The sequence below is a fragment of the Tetrao urogallus genome (genome assembly GCF_951394365.1).
Source record: "Tetrao urogallus genome assembly, chromosome: 11".
NCBI lineage: Eukaryota > Metazoa > Chordata > Aves > Galliformes > Phasianidae > Tetrao > Tetrao urogallus.
The window spans coordinates 13,753,687-13,775,560 of record NC_136824.1 but is presented as its reverse complement, the minus strand read 5'-3'; the positions used below and the strand labels follow the sequence as shown (position 1 = coordinate 13,775,560).

Here is a 21,874-nt window from a genome sequence, read left to right as displayed (position 1 = left end):
TTTGTGGTAAAGAGACTAGATGTTTACTAAACCATTTATGAGAATGGAAATAAGCATCTGATCTTTCAGGTCAAGCTAGTGAAAGAATAAGAAGGTTACTAGCCTGGCACAGCACTGTCCTTGTCTTTTCCAGTAATTTCAGGCTCAGTCACCAGTTTCTGACCCACTTTATCTGTGCTGAAAGTTTTTACTCAGTGACTAACATGAAGATTTTTATTTTCTAGTTAATTGAAGGGGCTTCTTCTGAACAAAAAAGCAGTCTTGGCATTACCAGTATGGATTATTATTACTATCTGAGTCTCTCTGGGTCTTACAAAGTAGATGACATCAATGACAAATCTGATTTCCAAGAAACACTGGTGAGTTCTTGACACCGATTTGTGTAGCAGTGGGTGTTCATCTCACTGTCCATTCGTAGCAAAGACATTGGTTTGGGAATGACAAATTCATGTGCAGGCAATGTACATAAATTATGTTTACTTGCAGAGATTGTATGTTACCCTGTGGAGAATCTTTGTTACAGTCTAAGAATCCTGAGAAGATGGCTACAATTCCATCTTTGTGTAGAAATACATTTTGTTTTCTGTTTGTCCTTTTTCATAATGGTGCAAATTCTTGGATTGTATGCAGACAAACTTCTGTTAGGAATCTACAGTATGGAGAATGTGAAAATGGTGAGGAACTTCCATTAGGGAGCATGTAGAAGAAGACTGTTTCACCTTGATTCTTGAGAGCGCCTAATCTTTTCTTCCTGTTAAAAACAGCACAGCTGGGAGGCTGCATAAAGGGACTAAGAAGGCATGGGTCAGAGATTTCAGAAAAAAAAAATAAAAAAATTACTTGTAGATTCTAGCTACTTTGGAATTTTGGGAAAAGTTACGTTGAGAAGACATCCTGTATATTGTCATGTACTCAGAGCCCAATGATGCAGTCAGTCATTTTCTAGTCAGTGGCTGAAATAGCCTGAACCAGACAGATTGTGCTGCTTTTGAGTTTCACAGTTGTTCATCTCAGCAGATAAACTGTCTGTATAGAGGGAACAAAACTGTTCTTTGTTTTGCATTTTGCAGTGAAATTGATTTCAGTGTGAAGCTTAAGGGCAGGTGCTTGTTGTTCTGCAAGTTTAATTCTTCAAGAATTTATGTAGCTAACTCATCTCTAAGTGGTGTATGTAAATGCTTCTGTAATTAATGGTTAAAAAGGAAGAACAGAAATGCTCGAGTAGGATATCAGGTTTTCTATCACCTTGAAATTTCTGGCGATAATGAAATTTCATTGCCTTAAGTGTTTGAATTCATTTGAAAAACTTGAATTTTTAAGGTAAAAAAATTGAAATGACTTTAATGGAGAGAGTCATTGAAAAGATTCTTTGCTTAAAAATTCTTTTCTTCCTAGCATGCAATGAGTGTGATTGGGATCTTTGCAGAGGAACAGACGTTGGTGCTACAGATCGTGGCTGGAATATTGCACTTGGGAAACATTAGCTTCAAAGAAGTTGGCAACTATGCAGCAGTGGAGAGTGAGGAGTGTAAGTACCTCTGGAAATTCTGACAAGAATGGGCTGAAACCCAGGTGGCATGAGCTGAACTTCCATCTTGAGCTACTTATCCAAACATAGTGCATCATTTCTTTAAGTGTAAGGCTGCTAATTCAGATTTTTCCAGAACCAGCAATGGTACCAAGGCCCTCTTTGTCTAGTACAGCACTATAGGCTTTAATAGGAGTGCAATTTTGAATTTAAGAAATCCTTTTCCAGCTGTCAAGCATGAAAAAAGAAGCTGTTTCTTACATGTTGTTTGAGCCCACAGTGAATAAGCAAAAATCTGCAGTAGATTATAGATACCTATTTGTTCTCTTATTTCAGAATGATCTGTTGTGGTTTGTGTTTAGGAAAGCTGCATCTGTTACTCTATTTTTAGGAAAATTAAATATGAATGAAGTATCCTGTGCAGTCAGCTCCCCACTCAACTGTGTTATTGCTCTCCTGCTAGTTATTTTAACAAATTGAGAAATAAAAATTACTAAAAATTTCTTAATTTGGGAGAATATTAATGGAGAAATACAAAGGGAAGCATTTATTTCAGATGGAAATAATCAAAATTCAACAGTTTTGCTCGATGGAGTTATTGTTATTATATAGCCAGTTGCATAGAAACTGATGCAAAAGATGTTCTTCAGGAAGCCAGATCTCTTACTCTGAGTCAGACTCAACTGTACAGAGACTGTTCTCAACATTTAAACAAATGCTTTTTTAAAACTGACAGTGATTTCTGTTTGTTATAGTGCTTGATTAACAATAATCTCTCATTACTTGTCTTCCTTACAAATCATGCTAAATACTACTTACTCTCTTTGCATATTGAAAACAATTTGAAACTGTCCCTCTTTACACTTTGTTTGTACTGGGAGATATATTTTACACTTCCTGAGAACTGATGAAGCGATCCTCGTCTTTTACAGCTTCTTTGAAGACAGTGCATTAAGCTATTTCACGGAACATCATCCATTACTCTTTGAGGATTGTTTCTTCAATTACCTGCATATCCCACTTTAAAGTAATTTCTAGACCTAAAAATGGAAAAAAATCAGGCATGTTAAGAGTGTGAAGTCTGTCAGGTCATGTTCAGTTATTCCTCCTTTCCAGTGAATTATTATCACTGTGAAGGAAAAGTTTCAGAGCTCTGCGTGGTGGTTCTTATCATTATACCATCTTCATAAATTCTGACAGTTAATATTGGCTAAATAATTCATTCCAGCATCTTTCCAGTATATGTGAGCCTATTTGGTCTACAATACCCTGCAGTTTCTTCCTTTTCACAATATGTGATGGCTAGCCATGTCATGTTCTCAGTGAGTTACCAGAGCTGTTGCTAGCAACTCAGTTTTGATTAGTCCCCTGGTTCCTGCTCCCCTAAGGGTAAATTTAATCACCTTGCTGATTGTAAGAAATCAGGTTCATAAAGCTGGCAGTTATTTACAATTAAAAAAACAGTTTTGGATTAAAATAGTAAGGGGTTTAAAGAATCATCGTGCTGTTCTGTTACAGATTTGTAAAGCTCAAGTGGCTGCTGCATTAATGATTGTTTTGTGTCCTCCTCACATGAGCAGGGTGGATCTGAAAGCAAAGGAACATGGAAGAAACGTCACTAGAGGATTATTGTGGTTTAGTGGAAGTGCAATAGTACCTGCAAGAGCTACCATTGGGAGCTATTTCCATATGCTTTCAAGCAGTTTCTCTTTTCCTGTTCCACCTGCAGCTGTCACCTGCGCCATGTGCTAAAGATGCAGAAACGTTAGATTTGTTATTGCTTCGTGCAGATACCTGTTTTTCTGCTTTGCTTTTTTTAGAAAGGGAAGCCAGAATTTGCAAAGTGGCTTCAGAGTAAGGTATTAAAAAAAGTAAAAAGAAATAAAGAGCAAGGGAATTGAAGGTTGATTGGTTTTTGTTTGTTTGTTTTTTTGCAATATCCTTAGAGGAAGAAGGGGAAAGGATTTTAGAAAGCAGCACTATTTTCTTCATTATTTTTTAAACCTTTCATAGTTTACAAGCCACTTTCATTAGCTTCAATTTTAAGTGTGAGCTTTGTGTTTTCTTTTCATCTCCTCCAACCATGCCATCTCTGTGATTGTTTTAACCACAGAGTTCGTATATATATGTATTTTTTTTTTCTTTTATTCTGCATTGGTTTAGTGTAAATCATAATCCAGCAACTCTGATCTTTCTTGCAGTTTTGGCTTTCCCTGCTTTCCTCCTGGGAATTAACCAGGACCGCCTAAAGGAAAAACTGACCAGCAGACAGATGGACAGCAAGTGGGGAGGCAAATCCGAGTCCATTAATGTAACACTAAATGTGGAACAGGCTTGCTACACTAGGGATGCACTGGCCAAGGCTCTTCATGCCCGCGTTTTTGATTACTTGGTGGATGTAAGTTGGATTTCCTTCTGTTGAAGTACTGATATGAGTACACTGGGATTGTATCTTGCAGAGCTCCTCTTGTCCATCTGTTTTTCAGCACGTGTATGTTTCTTTGCCTAAACCTTAGCAGTAGTACTGAGCAGTGCTGAGGGAACATGACCACAGCTCACATACAAGGCATGGATTTTATTACAGATGCTGCACTTTCTTTGGAGCAAATGAGCTGTGCTTTCAGCACTGTATTTGTTCAGTTTCTTGCCACTACTGTCCTGTCCTGGTATCTCCTTCCTGTCGGCATCCATACTTCTCTGTAACAGGTCTCACTTTCTCCTATATAGTTGAGCATTTTCAAATGAGCAGAACTAGTGCATTATGTTACTGGCCTCCTGTTATCCTGTCCCAGTCTCTGCAGCATCCTGATGTTGTGGCATTTGAGCAAAAGCTTGAATTCTGTTCTCCATGCTGGAGTACTCTCTGACCAAGTGACTCTGGTGGTTGAATTGGTGGGGGATAAGCCTTTTCTTTGGCCACAGATGTTAGCTAGATGAAGTCTGCTGCTTGGTGGCACTGCTAGTGTATCACAAGTGTTCCTCATCGTGACAGCTCTGAAATTTCTGCTGTGTAAAATAATTGAATGCGGAAATTGGTAAAAAGTTTCATGTTGCTATCTGCAAAATGCATTAACTACAGATTTAAAGCTGGTCTGTTTTTCTGTTCGCTGTTTTTTTTTTTTTTTCTTCAACTGAGCTCATTGCTGCAAAGGAGAAAGACTTACAAAGAAAGTCCAGAGGCTTACTGACTGAAAAACAAGACAGTATATTGTTCATTCTCAAGCTATTAAAAACACTTTATTAAAAAGGAAAGTAGTATACCCTATTTTTTTTTTTATATATATATATATATATATATATATATATTCAATTCAAATATGTTACTTATGCAGAAACCCTTTTATATAAAGGGTTATATAATTTAAATAAGGGCATATAATTTAAATATATAAAATTTACTTTGTTTTCCATTGTGGTTTTTTTTTAGTCCATTAATAAAGCTATGGAGAAAGACCATGAAGAATACAACATTGGTGTCCTTGATATTTATGGTTTTGAAATATTCCAGGTAAGCCAATGCACTACTCAGGGTTTGAGCTGGTCTGACCTGAGAGAGGTTTTTTTTTGTTATTTACAGGAGAAATAATCTAGAACATGAAAGACAAACTTATGGCCAGAGTAAAAGGAAAAAAAAATAAGCCAGCTTCCAGGGCATTAAGTTCTCCCTGCTAATGTCTCACTTAGTAAGCAAGAAATACTGATGGAAATTGAAAGAGATTAATTCATTGATCTTGAAAGATCTGAGATTACACAGCATGCCTATAAAATCAGAAACCCATCTGTCACTGGCAGTATTTCCTTACAGCTTCTCCTGATATTGCCAACATAAAAATTAAGAGTTACTACATGATTCTAAGTTTCTATTGTTTCCTTTTTCTGTAGAAAAATGGATTTGAACAGTTCTGCATCAACTTTGTTAATGAAAAGCTGCAGCAGATTTTTATTGAACTGACACTGAAGGCGGAACAGGTAACCAGACATTCATTGTTTTTGTCTTCATAGAACGGGCTATCATTTTCTCAGCTGGTGGAAAAAGTGAGGTTTCATCATCTGTTAACAATAAAATTTGCCTTGGTAAGCTAGAGGGAGAGAGAGAGAGAGACAAAAAAACAACCCAAACCTTAGCTGTTGGCTAACCCTGAGAATGTAAACCGACTGAGTCCGTTATGCAGTGCACTAATGAAGTCATATGACTCTGCCTAGACTTGCTGCATACTGACTCACAGAAATGGAAAACTTCAGCTTGATTCCATCCCTGTGCTTTCATTGGACACGGCACAGAGTTAAATGGGAATACTTCTCTTAGTTTCCTCCACGCTCCTTTTTTAATGTATATGAACTAGATCACTGAGGCAAATGCACAAATACTTCTGAAGTTATTTGCATTTCTCTGCTCAAACTCTCACTGTAAAACCACTCTTTATGTGAATGTGAGCTTTGGCATGGGAGGGCAGACAGTGCAGCTGGGACGGTGTTGCATACAGTATGAGCTCGGGCCTGGCACCAACTTCAGGACAGGGATTTCAGGAATGCACACAGAATTGCCTTTGTGTAAATGTAACTGATCAGTGCAGTTGAGCATGGGAGTGACCTACCTGCTAAGTGTTTAGCTGCACTCTTATGTCTGTAGCTAAGTGGATTAATTTAGTCAAATTTCAGTATGATTTTTTTCAATCCATATCTAGATATGGTTACAGTAATAGTGTACAGAAATAAAAAGAGTTGTCTCCACTTTATGTCCATTTCTGAATGTGGCATTTTGAAGACCTGATCTGTGATACACAGTCACAATCTTCATATTTTTTAAAATAGTTTGGATATGGATGCTAACTGAATTGTCAAGAGAACATAAAGCTCTTTTTGTTTCAGTTTGCAAAATGCTTTGACAGTGAACGCATGGGAAAAAATAGTCCTGCTCTTTTTGGTGACTACTCAAGAGCTGTGAATAGCAAGAGTGGGGAGAACAGGGGAATTTTAGGTCAGCTCTTAGATGGTAGAGAGCTGGGTTAAATCGTCATGTGGGTCATTGCTGCCCCTACCCAATAACAGAGTGGACAGGTCTTTCTAAACACAAGTAGAGTGGAGTTTGTATGGATGTTGTGTATTGGGCAAGGCAATATTTGCGTCTTTCCTCTTAACAGGAAGAATACGTGCAAGAAGGAATTAGATGGACTCCAATAGATTACTTTAACAACAAAATAGTGTGTGACCTCATAGAGAACAAAGTGGTAAGTATTTGGCATAAACAAATGGAAAAAACAGAGCAAGATTTTTCTGTAAAATATTTGGGCAACTGCTTTGCTGTCAAGAGAAAAATGCAAATACTGTTGTTAGTATGGCTGAGTCATACTAAGCCTATATATAAGTCTTACATAAGATATTTTATAAGATCTTATGAGAGATCTAAGATATATATTATTTAAGATAGTAGGCAAAAAGAGAACCGTAAGATAGCATGATTGACAAATGGTGTCTTGAAAGTTCCCTGTTTGCAAATTATAACTTTAGTCACCTAAATTTGTTATGAATTTCATGACGTATTCTTTTGTATGTATTAGATAAGGCTCTCTCTGTCCCTGGGATGTGTGTTTCACTTTGGGAAAGCTACAGTAGCAGCTTCTGTTGAGGTCCTTTTGCAAATGAAGCAGGAACAAGTGAAGAGGAAGTATTAGAAATTGTTGTAGCTAGAAGAAATCTGTATGTCTTTGCTCCAGGGAACATTCTGCAGCATAAATTCCTTTCTGTCTTGGGATGACAACAGATGTTGTTATCCAGTTGTTCTTTAGAATACAGATAGTTCTCATATAAGACAATAAATTTTAATGGTAGTTCACAGAATACATTGCATTGTGCTTTAAAGCACTTCAGATTTCACCTGGCTTCTATCTGCATCGTGATAACTAGGAAAAGGATTGGATCTCTGTCACAATCTTAGATCTGTTTGTCTATAAGTTTGTCACATGCAGCATGTGAATTTAATTATTTATTTCAAACATGGCTTTATGTTTTTGGGAGAATAACAACAGAAAAAAATTTACATTGCAAAGTAATTAAAACAAATTTATTTATCCTGAACTACAGGCATCATTTCCCCCTTCATTTCCCACTCTGTCACTGGCTTTACATGTACTTGCATCTGTACTTAAACTATCTGTGTGCCAGTGGACAAATTAATTTGTACTATGAACTCTGCAGACTGATCTGATGGTGAATTTTTTCTGCTGTGTTTTTGTAGTAAATAACATTCTTTGGGGGGGGATCTTGGGGAAAAAAAAGTCTTTTTTTCCCCCCCCTCACTTTTTGTTGTTTTTCTGAAATGTTTTAGAATCCCCCAGGAATTATGAGCATTTTAGATGATGTATGTGCCACAATGCATGCGGTGGGGGAAGGAGCTGACCAAACACTGCTTCAAAAACTCCAGATGCAGATTGGAACTCATGAACATTTCAATAGCTGGAACCAAGGATTTATCATTCATCATTATGCTGGAAAGGTAATGTGGAAAATCATCACTGAACTCTGCATAACGTATTTATAAAGAAAAAGCAAAGGGAAAGAAGTAGCTCTAGAAAGTTATTCTGACTTTAAATAGCCAAATCATCTCAGGAGATATTGTCTTCCTTTCACAATACAGGGATCTTGTGCCCTAATGTACATTCCTTACTTAGGAGAGCTGTCTGAGCCTTGCTGCTGTCAACCATAGTAACCAAAACTTACTATTAAATATAATAAATTGGTGCTTTAAAATCCTCCTTGCATAACAGCAGTAAGTTTAAAGCATTCAGGCATTTAAAAATGATCCTTAAGAGATAATATACCGGTCAAATTAGAAGTATTATGCACATTTCTGTCTTACTTGGGTATATTTCTCAGACTACTCATCATTTCCTGCTATTATATTTAATAACAGTACATCATTGTTATGCATTTTTTTTTTCTGTAAAGTTCAGTATTAAATTCACTTGTATTGCATTCTGTTGACTTGTTCATAGGTCTTTTTGTTGTTGTTGTTGTTGAGCTTAAATCTATGGATGTAATTCCTTTGTTTTGAAAGAGTCAAGTAATGTATGCAAGGATTTAGTCATCACTATACTGTCCTTAAATGGTATCAGACTAACCAAAACTTCAGAACAGCTACTGATGAGGACAGGATATAAATTTTCTGTAATTATTGGGTTCTCAACTTACCACAAACAATCAATTTCCACCTTGGCCAGGTCTCTTATGATATGGATGGATTCTGCGAGAGAAATCGGGATGTTCTTTTCACGGACTTGATTGAACTCATGCAGAGCAGTGATTTGTACGTAAGCAAAGTTTGCTAAAGCTAGGAATAATGTGCTAGTTTAGATGGATGCAGAGGGCCTAACTTCTCAACTACTTCACAACTTGTGAAGTAATTCGCATAAAAATGGAAATGAAGCATCACTACAGTAAAACAGTATAGATTCTGTTATGCTTGATCTTCATTTCCTGCAAATTTGAGTAAGTAGGGCACTAAAATGTCCAGCTCAAATGCTATACTGATAAATATTTTTCTGCCTTGAAGAAGGCTGTCAGTATTATAGCCTTATTGTAAAATAGGCACTGTTTTAACATACGAAGTAACTTTTTTCTGTTATGGTATTTTAATTGAGGCTTTTTAGGAAGCACTTTGTGTCTGGAAGACTGGTATCACATGTCTCCCAAAGCTCACTAAAATAGAGATTTCTGTGAGGAATGAAGCTCATGGAAAATACCAAGATTAAAATAGATTTGATAGCACTCTGGATTAATGTAAAAAGCTATTTATATTCTGCTCAACTACCAACTTCTACACATATTTTTTTACATTTCTGCATCAAATTGTCTTTTACCAACATTATTTTCTTTATTCTTTTCTAGGCCTTTTATAAAGGCTCTGTTTCCTGAAAATCTTCAGGTAGACAAAAAGGGTCGTCCTACCACTGCGGGCAGTAAAATCAAGGTATGGCTATTTTCGTATGTGCATATATGAATGTGGCTGTGTTTGTGCAAGCATACCTAAACTAAAAAGAGGGTAGTCTTTGTTTTTATTATCCAGACCTTTATTAAAGATAGACATAGGAGTGTTCGGATCACAAAGCAGTGCGTTGTTTTAGTTGTTAGAATCGTGTTTTGCCCGGCATCGCTATTTATTAAACCTTTTGTTCAGCTGTATTTTATGGTGCTGAATTTTCAAAATGAGCAATTGATGGTAGTGGTAATAGTACTTGCATGTGCATGATGAATGAGCCCCTTCACTCAGCCACTTGATGTCCTACAATTAACTACAGATAACTGGTCTCTTTATAGTGCAGAAATGCAGCAGGGCCTGATCCTACACCCACTGAAGTCAACAGAAGTCTTTCTATTGACCATAACGTGGGCTGAATAAGGCAGTAAGTGTTAGAAGGCAAGCATCTTTTTTTTTTTTGAGGCTTGGTGTAAAATATACATTTAGATAATGTACTTGAAGACTTTGGAAATTCAGTATTTTTTCAGCATCTTTCCTCATATTTCAACCTTACAGTTAAGACCACTTGATGCATTCCCCATACTCACCACTGTATTTTTATATAGTAGTTAAAATATATTACATAGCTGGAGATAATGGGGACTTCTGTTTACTGATTGTGTTTTCATGAGAGACTGGTAGAAGGTGTTGAGTTTCTGTTAGGATGAGTTTTCCATGTTTTACAGACGCGTTCATAGGCACCAATGTGGGTAAGTTTTAAATAGAAAGAATAACAGGATGTGATAGAGGAAAATGATTTGTGAAAGAATTTGAGAAGAACCAGAGCCACGTAGATCATCAGCAGATGGCTGATATCCTTAGCACTCTCTCAGAGGTTTTACCGTGTTCACCTCTGTTTCTATATTTCTTCCCTCAATTTTACAGAAACAAGCGAACGATCTTGTTGGCACCCTCATGAAGTGCACACCCCACTACATCCGCTGCATCAAACCCAACGAAACAAAGAAACCTCGAGACTGGGAGGAGAGCAGGTATGAAGCAAGAGCGCGTGATAGGAACAAGCACTGAGTCAAAAAAAAAACAACCCAAAAAAACCCTACAAAAATTCATGTTTTTTAATCATATAAGCCACAGACAAACAGAACTAGAAGCTCTAAAAGCCTTCAGAAATGAGATCTCAATCTAAATAATTCTGAATTAATTCTGACTTTTGCTTCATGCTTTGAAAACAGCTTTTATTGGGTAGCAGAAAGCCAGCAGGATGTTTGAATTTACTTTCGTGGATCAAAAAAATCACACACACACACAGACACCAGGAAAAACCAACATTTTTATATATATATACATATATATAAAATCAAAGAATATAGTTTTTGTTATTATTTTTTACTTTCTGAACTTGAAGTTATTATCTATCTAAGTCATTATCTATCTCTTTAAAGGGAGATTGATAGAATATGATCTCAGGCGGTTGTACAGACACTGGATTTATGATAAAAAATAAAAAATAAAAAAAAAATTGGTTGGTTGCATCTGCTCTAAGGCATCTTTAAGCGTATGGTTCTTTTTAGTATCTTCTTATAGTTAAGAAAGAGATGCTCTTCTTTCTCATACTGAGGTAGGGTACAAAAAAAACTTAAAACTTAACGTTTTTAATCATACATAAGTACTTTTTGTATTGGTAAAAGTGCTGATGTTTGCAATGTGGGTTTTTTTTTTTTAATCACAGTGAAACAATTTGTGAAGTCTGATAAAGAACACTCTTGACCACATCAACAGCACACCAAAATTCACTTCCTGCCATTTGGCACACAGACTAGCACAATTACATGCAGATGTAGAGCATTTACAGAAGCCACAATCATGACTGCCCCTTGAAAGTGTCATTTAGATCTTGGCAGAAAATGCAGATCCTTTCTCTAACTTTTCCTTCCCTTCCCACTCCTTAAAATCCTGCTATGCACCACTTAATTTCACTTTGACGCTGGGAAAAAAGAAAAATTACTCTAGTGAAAGTGTGCCTAAACTTATAGTGAAGTAATAACCACGTACATTGGAGGGCTTTTGAAATCAATCATTTACATATTGGAAAATAGGCCTTTTATTGTGGAAAGTGTTGCTAGGAAACCAATGAAACAAACAAACAAAAACGGAGTCCAACAAGAGGCTGGCTTTCAGGAAGCCCATTCTGAAGTAAAAATAGGCAAGATTTCTGTTTTTTATTTGGTAAGTGCGGCAGCTACTGATGCTAAAATAATAAATTAAATACAAGGATTGTGTGGTATCAGACTCGACTACAAATGGAATGAATTCTTAGGATAACGGTAATTTTTAATCCCAATTAAAAATACTAACATTCTCTCCACTTTCAAGCCCTTTCTCAAATATTAACACATCACATAGAGACAATAGTGTCATATCCAAGGAAAAGAGATGTAAGAATATGCAAATTTCAACTCAAATTTCAGCTTGTTTAGTTTTATATTTTCACAGTTTTGCTGTGAAAAAGACGAAATGCAGCTGAATGCACATATGGGGTATTTTGCTGTGTTGGGTTAGTGGCCTTGGTTTTCTTCTGCGATCATTTAATGAATGTGAATGAAATGAAAGTGTTTCTGAATGAGGAAAAGCTTCACAAAGCCCATCCTTGTGCCACATAATTCCAGCTTTCTTCTACTGCTGAATAATTTCAGAATATTTTGCACTTTAAGGTAGACCTTGTGTAGTACCTAAACCTTGTACAACACCTTAGTTACTCCGAAAATCGGGGTGTTCCTAGAAATGTGTTTTTGTTCAGCTCCTGGCATAGTTGCTTGGACATGTATTCAAAATTGCTGCATCAGCTGAATTCCCAGACCCCGACCTGCTTAAGGCTGATGCCTGGAGGGAGATTTTCAGTATGCCTTTTCTCAGAAAGAAAAGGAAAAACAGAAAAATGTCTCAAATTCTCTGTTGCTAGACACTAATACTGGCAGGACATTAAGAAAAAGGGAGTAATAGTGTTGGTGCAGTGCATTATTCCAGATGTGAATAGGAGGGAAAAGCTATAAACAGGAAAATGTATTTTTGTCTGTAAATTTTCTACTGTTACTGTACCAGAATTCTTGGAGTTGGTACAAAACATACTTTATTCCTTGAGCACAGCAAGATTAAGATGTGCTGTATTTTGGTTATTAGAAGAAAGAGCAGCATCTCATTAAATAACTGATCAGTGCTCCTTAAAATAAGAAATAACCAAAGGGCCTTTGTCAGTTGTGGCATGGGACTTCAGAAGTTTTTTCCCTTGATACTGAGTCATGTGAAAAGAATTTGTCTACCAAAAAAAGAAAAATCAACAGGCTGTACACATTATATTGAAATTTAACATTTCAAAATAGCTAGAGAAATAACACTCAATTAACCTAGAGGGTTTTCAAGGCTGGAAAAATCTTCTGTAAACAGCGAAACAGTATTTAAACTGGACTAAGGTTACATGGTTCCTTACAGCCTCGTTTTTTAAAAATTGTTTGTGAATTCTTTGCTATCTACTGTGTTCCATATTATTCTTTGTTCTATACTCTAGAATGTACAGGACTAAGATCTTAACTGCTCCTATTTCTGACTGACAGCTAAAGTTTCCAGAATCTGCCTCAGATAAAAAAAAACAAAACACCACCACAAAACCAATGGCGGTGGAGCCCCTGAACACAGCGTTTCAGAACTCAGAATTAAAAGCTGACATTGCCTCTTCCAGCCATGTGACTTAGAAGAGATAATTAATGCAAAGCAAAACAGCAAGTGTTGTACACTGTGAGCAAAGTTAACTGAAATTCTTCAAATGAAATTTCCATGCATTAAAAAGTAGACTAGGAGGATATGTAAGAAGGAAGAGAAAATACGTTCCATGGCTCCAGAAAGTGGAAAAGGTGCCAAAAGGAAGTTCTTCAGCTGCTTTTCTGCCTTGAGATTTATGGGGAAATACTTGTTCCCTGTTTTAAAACCCAAAAGAAAGGATCTTGCAAGAGGGAGCTGTAATGGTTTGGGGATAGCGATGTTTCAGTTGTCCACCACCATTAACACTTTCAGTGGGACTAACTCACTGTTTGTTTCAGAATTAAGCATGCCATGAGCAGGCTTACCAGGAACTCCTGCAGGTCTTGTGCCTATCCTCACAGCCTCCCTTTGCCTTGTGGTAAGGTCTGCAACAGTGCTAACTTTTCATGAATACACCGTTCAGAGTTTCTTACATCTGATTCTTTGTGTGATAAAGGTTTGGCATCTGGGGCTTTCTCCAGTCCTCAGATGTGGTCCTCCAGAATAGCCAAAAATGAGCTGTGAGCAGCTGTTCCTGTTTGGGGCATGTAAAACACACACACAAACTACATTAAGGATCATCATTTCCCACTGCCTTGGATATAATTGTGTAGGTAGTTACTTGATCTTTTATGGGTATTAGTGAAGAAATTTGTACATAAATTACTTAGGAGACAGGAAGTTTGACTACTGAAAAGAATGCCAAAGAAAGTTGCTGTATATTTCAGTAATGTGGTTTTGCCACACAGCGTGCAAGAATAAGTAGATTTCATGTACCTGTGCATTAATTTTAGAGTTAGTCTTTAAACAGATCTGATTTTAATAAGAATACTTCAATCCACAAATATGCTGAAATAAAATGGATTATAAATCTTGCTTTGTTTTTGTCCACAGGGTAAAACATCAAGTAGAATACTTAGGTCTGAAAGAAAATATTCGAGTAAGAAGGGCTGGCTATGCCTACAGGCGGGTTTTCAAGAAGTTTTTGCAGAGGTAAGGTAATGCTAATTTGGAAGTATTAGAGAATGTTTGCTTGCATCATGAGTATAAAAAAGTTGTGAGTTTTGAAAGCTTCTAATTTCCCACTTTTCCTTGTTAGTATTTACCTTGTTAAAGATCTAGGCTATGCAGATGTTTTGAAAAACAGTCTCTTTGTGTCTTTAAAATCTTTCCACTTTCCACCAAACGTGCCTAAGGCCACAGTTCTTCTTGGAGGGTTCTTCTAGGAGCTCTATATCTGTGGAATCCAAGGCTCTGGGAACTAAATTCTGTTTAAAATGTTACTGTCACTCTCCAGTCACTCTTTCCTAGTGACAGAGGGGAGGCAAAGAAACAGATGCCTGCCATTCAGCAGTCTCAGTGAAAAGAGTAACCTATTAGCTGAAATTGCTGGTGTTAAAACAGCTGGGAATGGTAACAAACAAATGCTGCAGCTGCTCACAGAATGAAAGCCATGAGATAAATCCTCATTTCAGTGTCTTAAGACCAGCTGTTGAAATGAATTAGCTACCTTCACCAGCTACTGAATCCTATTAACAATTAGCAATTTCCTTATTTAGGCAACATTCAGTCTCTTTTTTATTATAGAAAATTGAGACATGCACTTAATTAATGCCCAAACCAGGGTGTTGTATGACAGTTCACCTCCGTTAGAAATCCTTGTGTTACATTTTGAAATAGAACATAAAAAAATAAATAAATCAGTTATTCCAAGGAATGGAGTATGATTCAGCAACTGACCCAGAACAAAGCCACTGATAATACTTTGTATACTTTATAATACAGAGGGTTCTAATTATCTAGTAATAAACAGTTCTAAAATACCTTAAGGTATAGACTCCATTTTAATCATGGGATAATTTTTAATCATTTTATTCCCCACTATCTTCGAGCCCAGACATTAAACATGAATGGTCTTCAGATTACAGAACCTTACTTGAAGGTTACTGCAAAGACAGACTAACAGATTAATAATGAATACCAGGGTTCTAGTCTAGCCTAACGATTGTTGAAAACTAATTGTGAGAGCTGTGCAAGTCTAGAAAGGTCTGCACGGAGGAAAGCCACATGGTGCTTCTGGAGGGTGAAAAGCTCGCTGCACTTCGTGTGCAGAGATCTACAATGAGCTGAAACCAATTTGTTTGTTTCAAATCAGTATTGTTAAATTTTACATTTTGTTACAAGTAAAACCTTTCCTGCAACCTTTCAATTTACAGTTCCCTAACATCCAGAGAACAAACTCTTTTCTGACACCATGGGTCAGTGTGAGTAGAAGCGGGCTGAGGCATGGGATGGTCAGGAAATGCATGCTTGTACACTTGTTTTCATTGGGAGCTCATTGGCAGCTCAATGTAAGTGGAGATTTCAGACTGAATAGACTTATGTATGAAATTTATGTTTGCATGCAAAAAGCCAAAGGCACTGAAAAGGCTCATGTGTTTCAAAGCATAACCAGAAAGCTGAACTCCATACTCCTGTAATTAAAAGTAGAAACTAACTGCTTACTCTGAATTTATAATAATTTTTTTTCAGTGATCATGATTTTGGAATTGTTTCAGAAGCATTTTAAGAACACAGTATGCTGAAATCCCTCATAAGCTTAAATTACATGTAAATTTGAAAAACTTAGATAAATGGGTATTGATATGAGCTATTTAATGGGAAGGTTGCAGAAACACCCTGGAGAAAAATGTTATTCATTCCTAAATGGCAGTGGACAATGATAGAGTTGATGCAGATGAAATGTTAAATTCTAGGACTTATGCTTAATTGGTGCATATTATGCTCTTTTTTTTCTGCCTTGTAGACTTGTCCTAACCATAAATTATATGAAGTGAGCTTGCATTAATGAAAAAGGAGAATTTCAAATCTATTCTTATACCCAAGAACTTTACTATAGAAGTCTTCAGTCTTACTTTTTCCAATGCCCTCCTTCCAAGCTCACAAGATAGGATAGGAAAGAATTTACAGCATGCTGAAATGTGGCATCAACTTCTGTTGTGTGAAAGGTTCCACAGTTTTGATTGCCTTTATTAACTGAAGCTCTTTTAAATTCAGACTTGATTGTACAATTGTATTGTTGGAGATACGTGATGAACCTGCAGAAGAGTTCCTTAAATAAGAGGGGAGTTAGTTTATATACAACTCCTGCTTACTACTGTGCATCTGTCTATCCCATAAATACTGATAAATAACTTACATGATCTGTAAACAGATTATGTGCCATGTACATTTATATTTAAGATGTCATGAGAGCCACTTCTGTTACACCATCATGCTAGTATCTGAGCATTTGATAATTAATAGAGTTGAACAAGATAGCATACTAGACTATTTGAATCCTACTGAATTGTATATATAAACCTTTTCTTTTCATGTACACGGTATCCAGGGTTTGTTTGTTTGTAGTATGTTCCTTTTTAACAGTTTGCTGTATGTCTTTATGTGGCATTGCTATTTAAGTTGCATGACACTACGTCTTGGTTTTGACTAGATAACATTTTAGGTATGGTAAGAATAAGAAATGAACATTTCCTGAATTAATTTCCTTTCAATTCCTTCTGTGATTTTTCTGAACATTTTACTAGAAGCTGCCTACTTCTTTCTACCTGAGAATTACAACAAACTAAACTCCATACTCTACCTTATTTAACTGAATAGTTGCACTAATAAGCATGATTTAGTCTATATAGCTCAAATACTCTTACTGCAATACGAAGAAAAAGAGTCAAGGCTAAAGAACAGAAGATCTGTGGGGGAAAATCATAGAATCATAGAATCACTAAGGTTGGAAAAGACCTAAAAGATCACCCAGTCCAACCGTTCACCTATTCCCAATAGCTCCTACTAAACCATGTCCCTCAACGCAACATCCAGTCTTTCCTTGAACACCCCCAGGGTCGGTGATTCCACCACCTCCCTGGGCAGTCCATTCCAGTGCCTGACCACCCTTTCTGAAAAGTAATACTTCCTCATGTCCAGCCTGAATTTCCCCTGGCGTAGCTTGAAACCATTCCCCCTGGTCCTATCACTAATGACACGAGAGAAGAGGCCGACCCCCAGCTCACTACAACCTCCCTTCAGGAAGTTATAGAGAGCAATAAGGTCTCCCCTGAGCCTCCTCTTCTCCAGGCTGAACATTCCCAGCTCCTTCAGCCTCTCCTCATATGGCCTGTGCTCCAGACCCCTCACCAGCTTCGTTGCCCTTCTTTGAACACGCTCCAGGGCCTCAATATCTTTCTTGCAGTGAGGGGCCCAAAACTGGACACAGTACTCGAGGTGCGGCCTGACGAGTGCTGAATATAGGGGAACAATCACCTCTCTGCTCCTGCTTGCAACACTGTTTCTGATGCAAGCCAGGATGCCATTGGCCTTCTTGGCCACCTGGGCACACTGTCGGCTCATGTTCAGCCGAGCATCAATCAATACCCCCAGGTCCATTTCCTCTACGCAGTCCTCCAGCCACACCGCCCCAGATGTGCAAATGTGTTACAACACATTTAGGTGTTCTCCAGTCTCTTCCCGAGGAGTTTAAATAGCTTCTGCTAGAGAAGTTAGTTATCCCCAGGCATGCTGATGCAGCTGAAGCCCATTAGCTCTTCTCAGTGTGCAGAATAACAAGAAATCTGTCAGTTCCACAAGAGCCAGTTAAGCACGAAAAAGTGGACAGTTTAGAAGGAGCTGTAACCTAGCATCTACCTCATTTCTAAAGCTTAAAGAGAGTACCATGAGATAGAAGGCTACTCGCTTATCAAATGCATGGCATTACAGCACTTCCCCACCTCATTCCATAGCTCTTTTTTATGGTCAGTTCACCTCAGCATTCCCTCCAGACAGCACCAACGTCACAGGATGTTCCCTCCTGTAGCAGACGCTAAGCCAAAGGCTATATGGGTTAAAGCCAAGAATGCCTCCTTGCTACATGCAGACCAGCTGTTATTAACAGGTGGGTTAGGAGAATGAGCTTGTCTACTTGCTTAGAAACACAAAAAGCCTTTGTAAGAGTAAGGAAGACAGAAAAGCTTAAGGGGGAAGTTGGTCACATGCTTGGGAAGGAGTCCATTGTACCAAGGGTAAGGAAGTACTTTAACCTGCAGCATAAGTCATTGCTAGTAAATAACCTCGCCCTGGATTTAAGATTAGAGCAAAACTTTCTGTAATTAACCACTTACTTAGAATCTGGAAATGGGAGATTCCTGGACACTGTTGCCCTTCTCATTGCAGCTGTTTGGTCTTACTAAGCAAATAATATAGTTTTGCATCTTCCTACGCTCTAAGCTTCTATAAATACTGCCAAGGGAGCAAACATTTTCCTACTGTGGTCTGACTAGGAGTCAGTGGTATTCTGCTGATGTTTGATGTCAGATTTTGATGTTTTTTTCTCCTTGCTGATTAAGGTACGCCATTCTGACCAAAGCAACTTGGCCTTCCTGGAAAGGAGATGAGAAGCAAGGAGTTCTCCACCTACTTCAATCGGTCAACATGGATCCTGATCAATACCAACTTGGGAAATCCAAAGTCTTCATCAAAGCTCCAGAGTCTGTAAGTATGGCAGGACACAAGTCTATAAATATGAAGCTTTTGCTAAAATACATGGCCTTCCTGCTCCAATGATGCATAGCTTATCTGCTAGGACGGAAGAAGCATCAGAATGTAAGTCAACCTGGGCAGGGCTGTCACAGATGCCTTGAGGCAGTGGGTGCAGTAGACACTAGAATCTCACTTCTGCGATGGGTACAGTATGTCCTTATACATCAATTTGACACTTACACAAGGAGCATCAGGAAGAAGAGATGGGACACACAAAGATGCTTTGGTGTCAGGTTGCACATGGTGACGTTCCATCAGAATCTGTCGTATGAAGGAATATCGTGGCATGAGAACACATGTATGGCTGTTTGCCCAAGCTAACAGGTCTTTTTCAAAGGATAAGAGGATAAGAACTGATGAAAATAAGAGAAAAATTCCCTAATATGTCTGAGTAAACCAATGTCACAGAATAGCTAACTAGAAATCCCATTCCAAAACATCAGGTAGGCAAATTAAGGCTGCTTTTATCCTGTGGCTTCTGAACTGCACGGAACATTGGAACAGTTTTGTTACCTCATTATTCAGGAAAGTTGTCAAGGAAGGAAAGTATGCTCTATTTACAATCATGTATTCCTTATCTATCAGAAGCAATCAGGCTTACTTAGTGAAACACCTTCTGGTTGTCAGATGGCTTCTTAGTACTTTGCCTTAAATTACACATCAAAATAAAAGCAGAACACTTCTATTTCTGTCATTTTCCTTTTAAGGAATACTTCTTTGCACTACCCAATCACACAACAAGATCCCAGAGGGAAAATAATACTTCCTCAGAGTTGTAACCAAAATTGATTCTGCAATGAATAGAGTCAGAAGGATAGTCTCAGTTGTTAAGGAAAAGCAGTGCTTTAGCATCCCTGTCATTTGAGAAAGACATGTTTATAATAATAATTAGTGTTCAAGGTGTATAGGGTGCTTGGATGTATGTTGGCCAAACAGGATTCTAGTATAGGATTAATCCTAGTTAGTCATTGCAATCAATGCACCTTAGTTACCAACTACAAAGAAGCGTGAGCTCTGCTTGCCTTCCGGCATAGCACAGGTCATGATTTGTTTCCTAAGATTTCAGAGAATTTTGGCTTACCTGTGTCTTGTTATGACCTTGAACATGAGTGGATGTGTGTCTTTGATATCTCTTCTTGTGACAACAGCTGGGACATGTAGTCCTTTGCTGATTACCTCAAGTTTATGACAGGGCGGTGGCAAGTACACACTCTGGTCAAGTAGCTCTTTGGCTTACTGAGTTGCTCATAAGGACAGGGGAACAGAATTAGTAACTTAAACAGCATCTGCCAGTTGGTTATCTTACACTGCTGCAAACCTGGTTTTACTGTTTTCACTATGAAACTATTTATATCCATAACAAAATAACTTGTATAGTAGCTGTTTTCTTGATCTTACTCTTATGGAAAAATCAATCCAGTTTTTAATTATTTTTCTTTTTAGTTATGTAATGGGTCATAAGGAAATAACTTCCCTGACTCCTGAAAAGGCCGTAAGCTTTGGTATATTTACCACTTACGGGAGCACAGATTTTCAGCAGCCTTATTTTCACAAGTGGGCTGGGACTTACTCCTGTTTGTCTTATTCTCTTTTTTTTTTCTTCCTCCTCCTTCCTTCTCTCTCCAGAGAAAGGACTTAAAATGTTTACTGGTACTCATGTACTCATCCTCTATTTAATAGTAGATTTAATTGAGAATACTAGAAATAGTTATGTCACAGAATCACAGAATCATAGGGGTTGGAAGGACCTCCAGAGATCATGGAGTCCAACCCCCCTGCCAAAGCAGGTTCCCTACAGCAGGTCTCACAAGTAGGTGTCCAGGTGGTTTTGAACATCTCCAGAGAAGGAGACTCCACCACCTCCCTGGGCAGCCTGTTCCAGTGCTCCGTCACCCTCGCCGTAAAGAAGTTCTTTTTCATTTTAAGTTGAAAAACATGATGTGAATATTCTAAAGCTTAATTTATATCTTTTAGTATCAAAGAGAAATCTCTCATGTTACTAAAACATTGACTTGAAACAGTAGTGAAGAGTCATATCACTTGAAATAGGAAGTGAAAAAAATTGTCTTCCATCAGTAAAGAAAGCAAGCACCTGGAGGAAAAAACTTGATGTGCTCAGGAGTATAAGGGGAAGAGGGATTATTTTATATCTATCTATGTATCTACACATACACATGTATAATATGTCAGGAAAGAATTTTTACTTCAGTATTTCATAGCCTGCATTTTACTGAACCATGTTAACTTGATGTTTTCACGGAACTTCCTTAATTGGGACTCTGACATTCAACCCCAAGTGACAGACTGTTTTGCACTGATAATTTGCAACTAGCAGTATTGTTAGAGAAATCAATTACATGGTCACAGGTAAGCTGAATTAGACAAGGCTTGATCATGCCATGGCTCAAACGTAAGAACTTTTTGCATCAGGATCAGTCATGCCTCTGCGGAAACACTTTCCAGTGCTTGTGTGTTGGTGAAGTTTGGTTGTTTTTTTTTTTTTTGTTGGTTTGTTTTTTTTAAAGTTTCTGCGGATGGAGATTTTCCAGCTGTAAAATAAGGTTTTATGGGTGGCAGAAATGAGGCTTCATTATTTACATTTCCATCAAACACCTGAATAAATAACTTACTACAAAAGCAAGCAAGGCCCTGCGGAAATAGTTTGCAAAAGATCAAGTTCTCTTTCTAAGATCAGTATGAACAATGTTTTTTCTAGATTAGCATGGTTTAGCAGCAGCGTGAGCAAAGGATCCTGAAGCCCAGGTTCATTTCTTGATATTCCTGCTTTTACTAATGTTCTCTTTTGACAGCTAAGTAGGTTGCACCAAAAGTAATGCCTCCTATTTATTTCCATGTAAATTACAAGCAAATACAAAGAGTACACAATATATTTGATAGAGCAAATTCTCAGCTACAAAACGCTCTTCTTCAACATAGTCACCACCACTAGCTGTGCTTTTTTGCCAGTGAGCAAAAAAGCTGTGCTCATA

At 37.6% G+C, this 21,874-nt stretch overlaps 1 protein-coding gene across 1 annotated transcript in view; it reads left to right on the top strand.

Annotated features, from left to right (window-relative positions):
• The window catches only part of MYO1E (myosin IE), a gene marked incomplete at both ends in the record, with an annotated part of 86,203 nt that overhangs the window by 47,235 nt on the left and 17,094 nt on the right, over positions 1-21,874 (top strand). The window contains 12 exons of the mRNA XM_079540715.1: positions 225-359; positions 1,396-1,528; positions 3,730-3,926; positions 4,956-5,036; positions 5,411-5,497; positions 6,670-6,756; positions 7,854-8,021; positions 8,746-8,831; positions 9,413-9,494; positions 10,428-10,534; positions 14,190-14,288; positions 18,692-18,836. Coding sequence (XP_079396841.1) covers positions 225-359; positions 1,396-1,528; positions 3,730-3,926; positions 4,956-5,036; positions 5,411-5,497; positions 6,670-6,756; positions 7,854-8,021; positions 8,746-8,831; positions 9,413-9,494; positions 10,428-10,534; positions 14,190-14,288; positions 18,692-18,836 — 1,407 coding nt within the window. The remainder of the gene's footprint in view (positions 1-224; positions 360-1,395; positions 1,529-3,729; positions 3,927-4,955; positions 5,037-5,410; positions 5,498-6,669; positions 6,757-7,853; positions 8,022-8,745; positions 8,832-9,412; positions 9,495-10,427; positions 10,535-14,189; positions 14,289-18,691; positions 18,837-21,874) is intronic.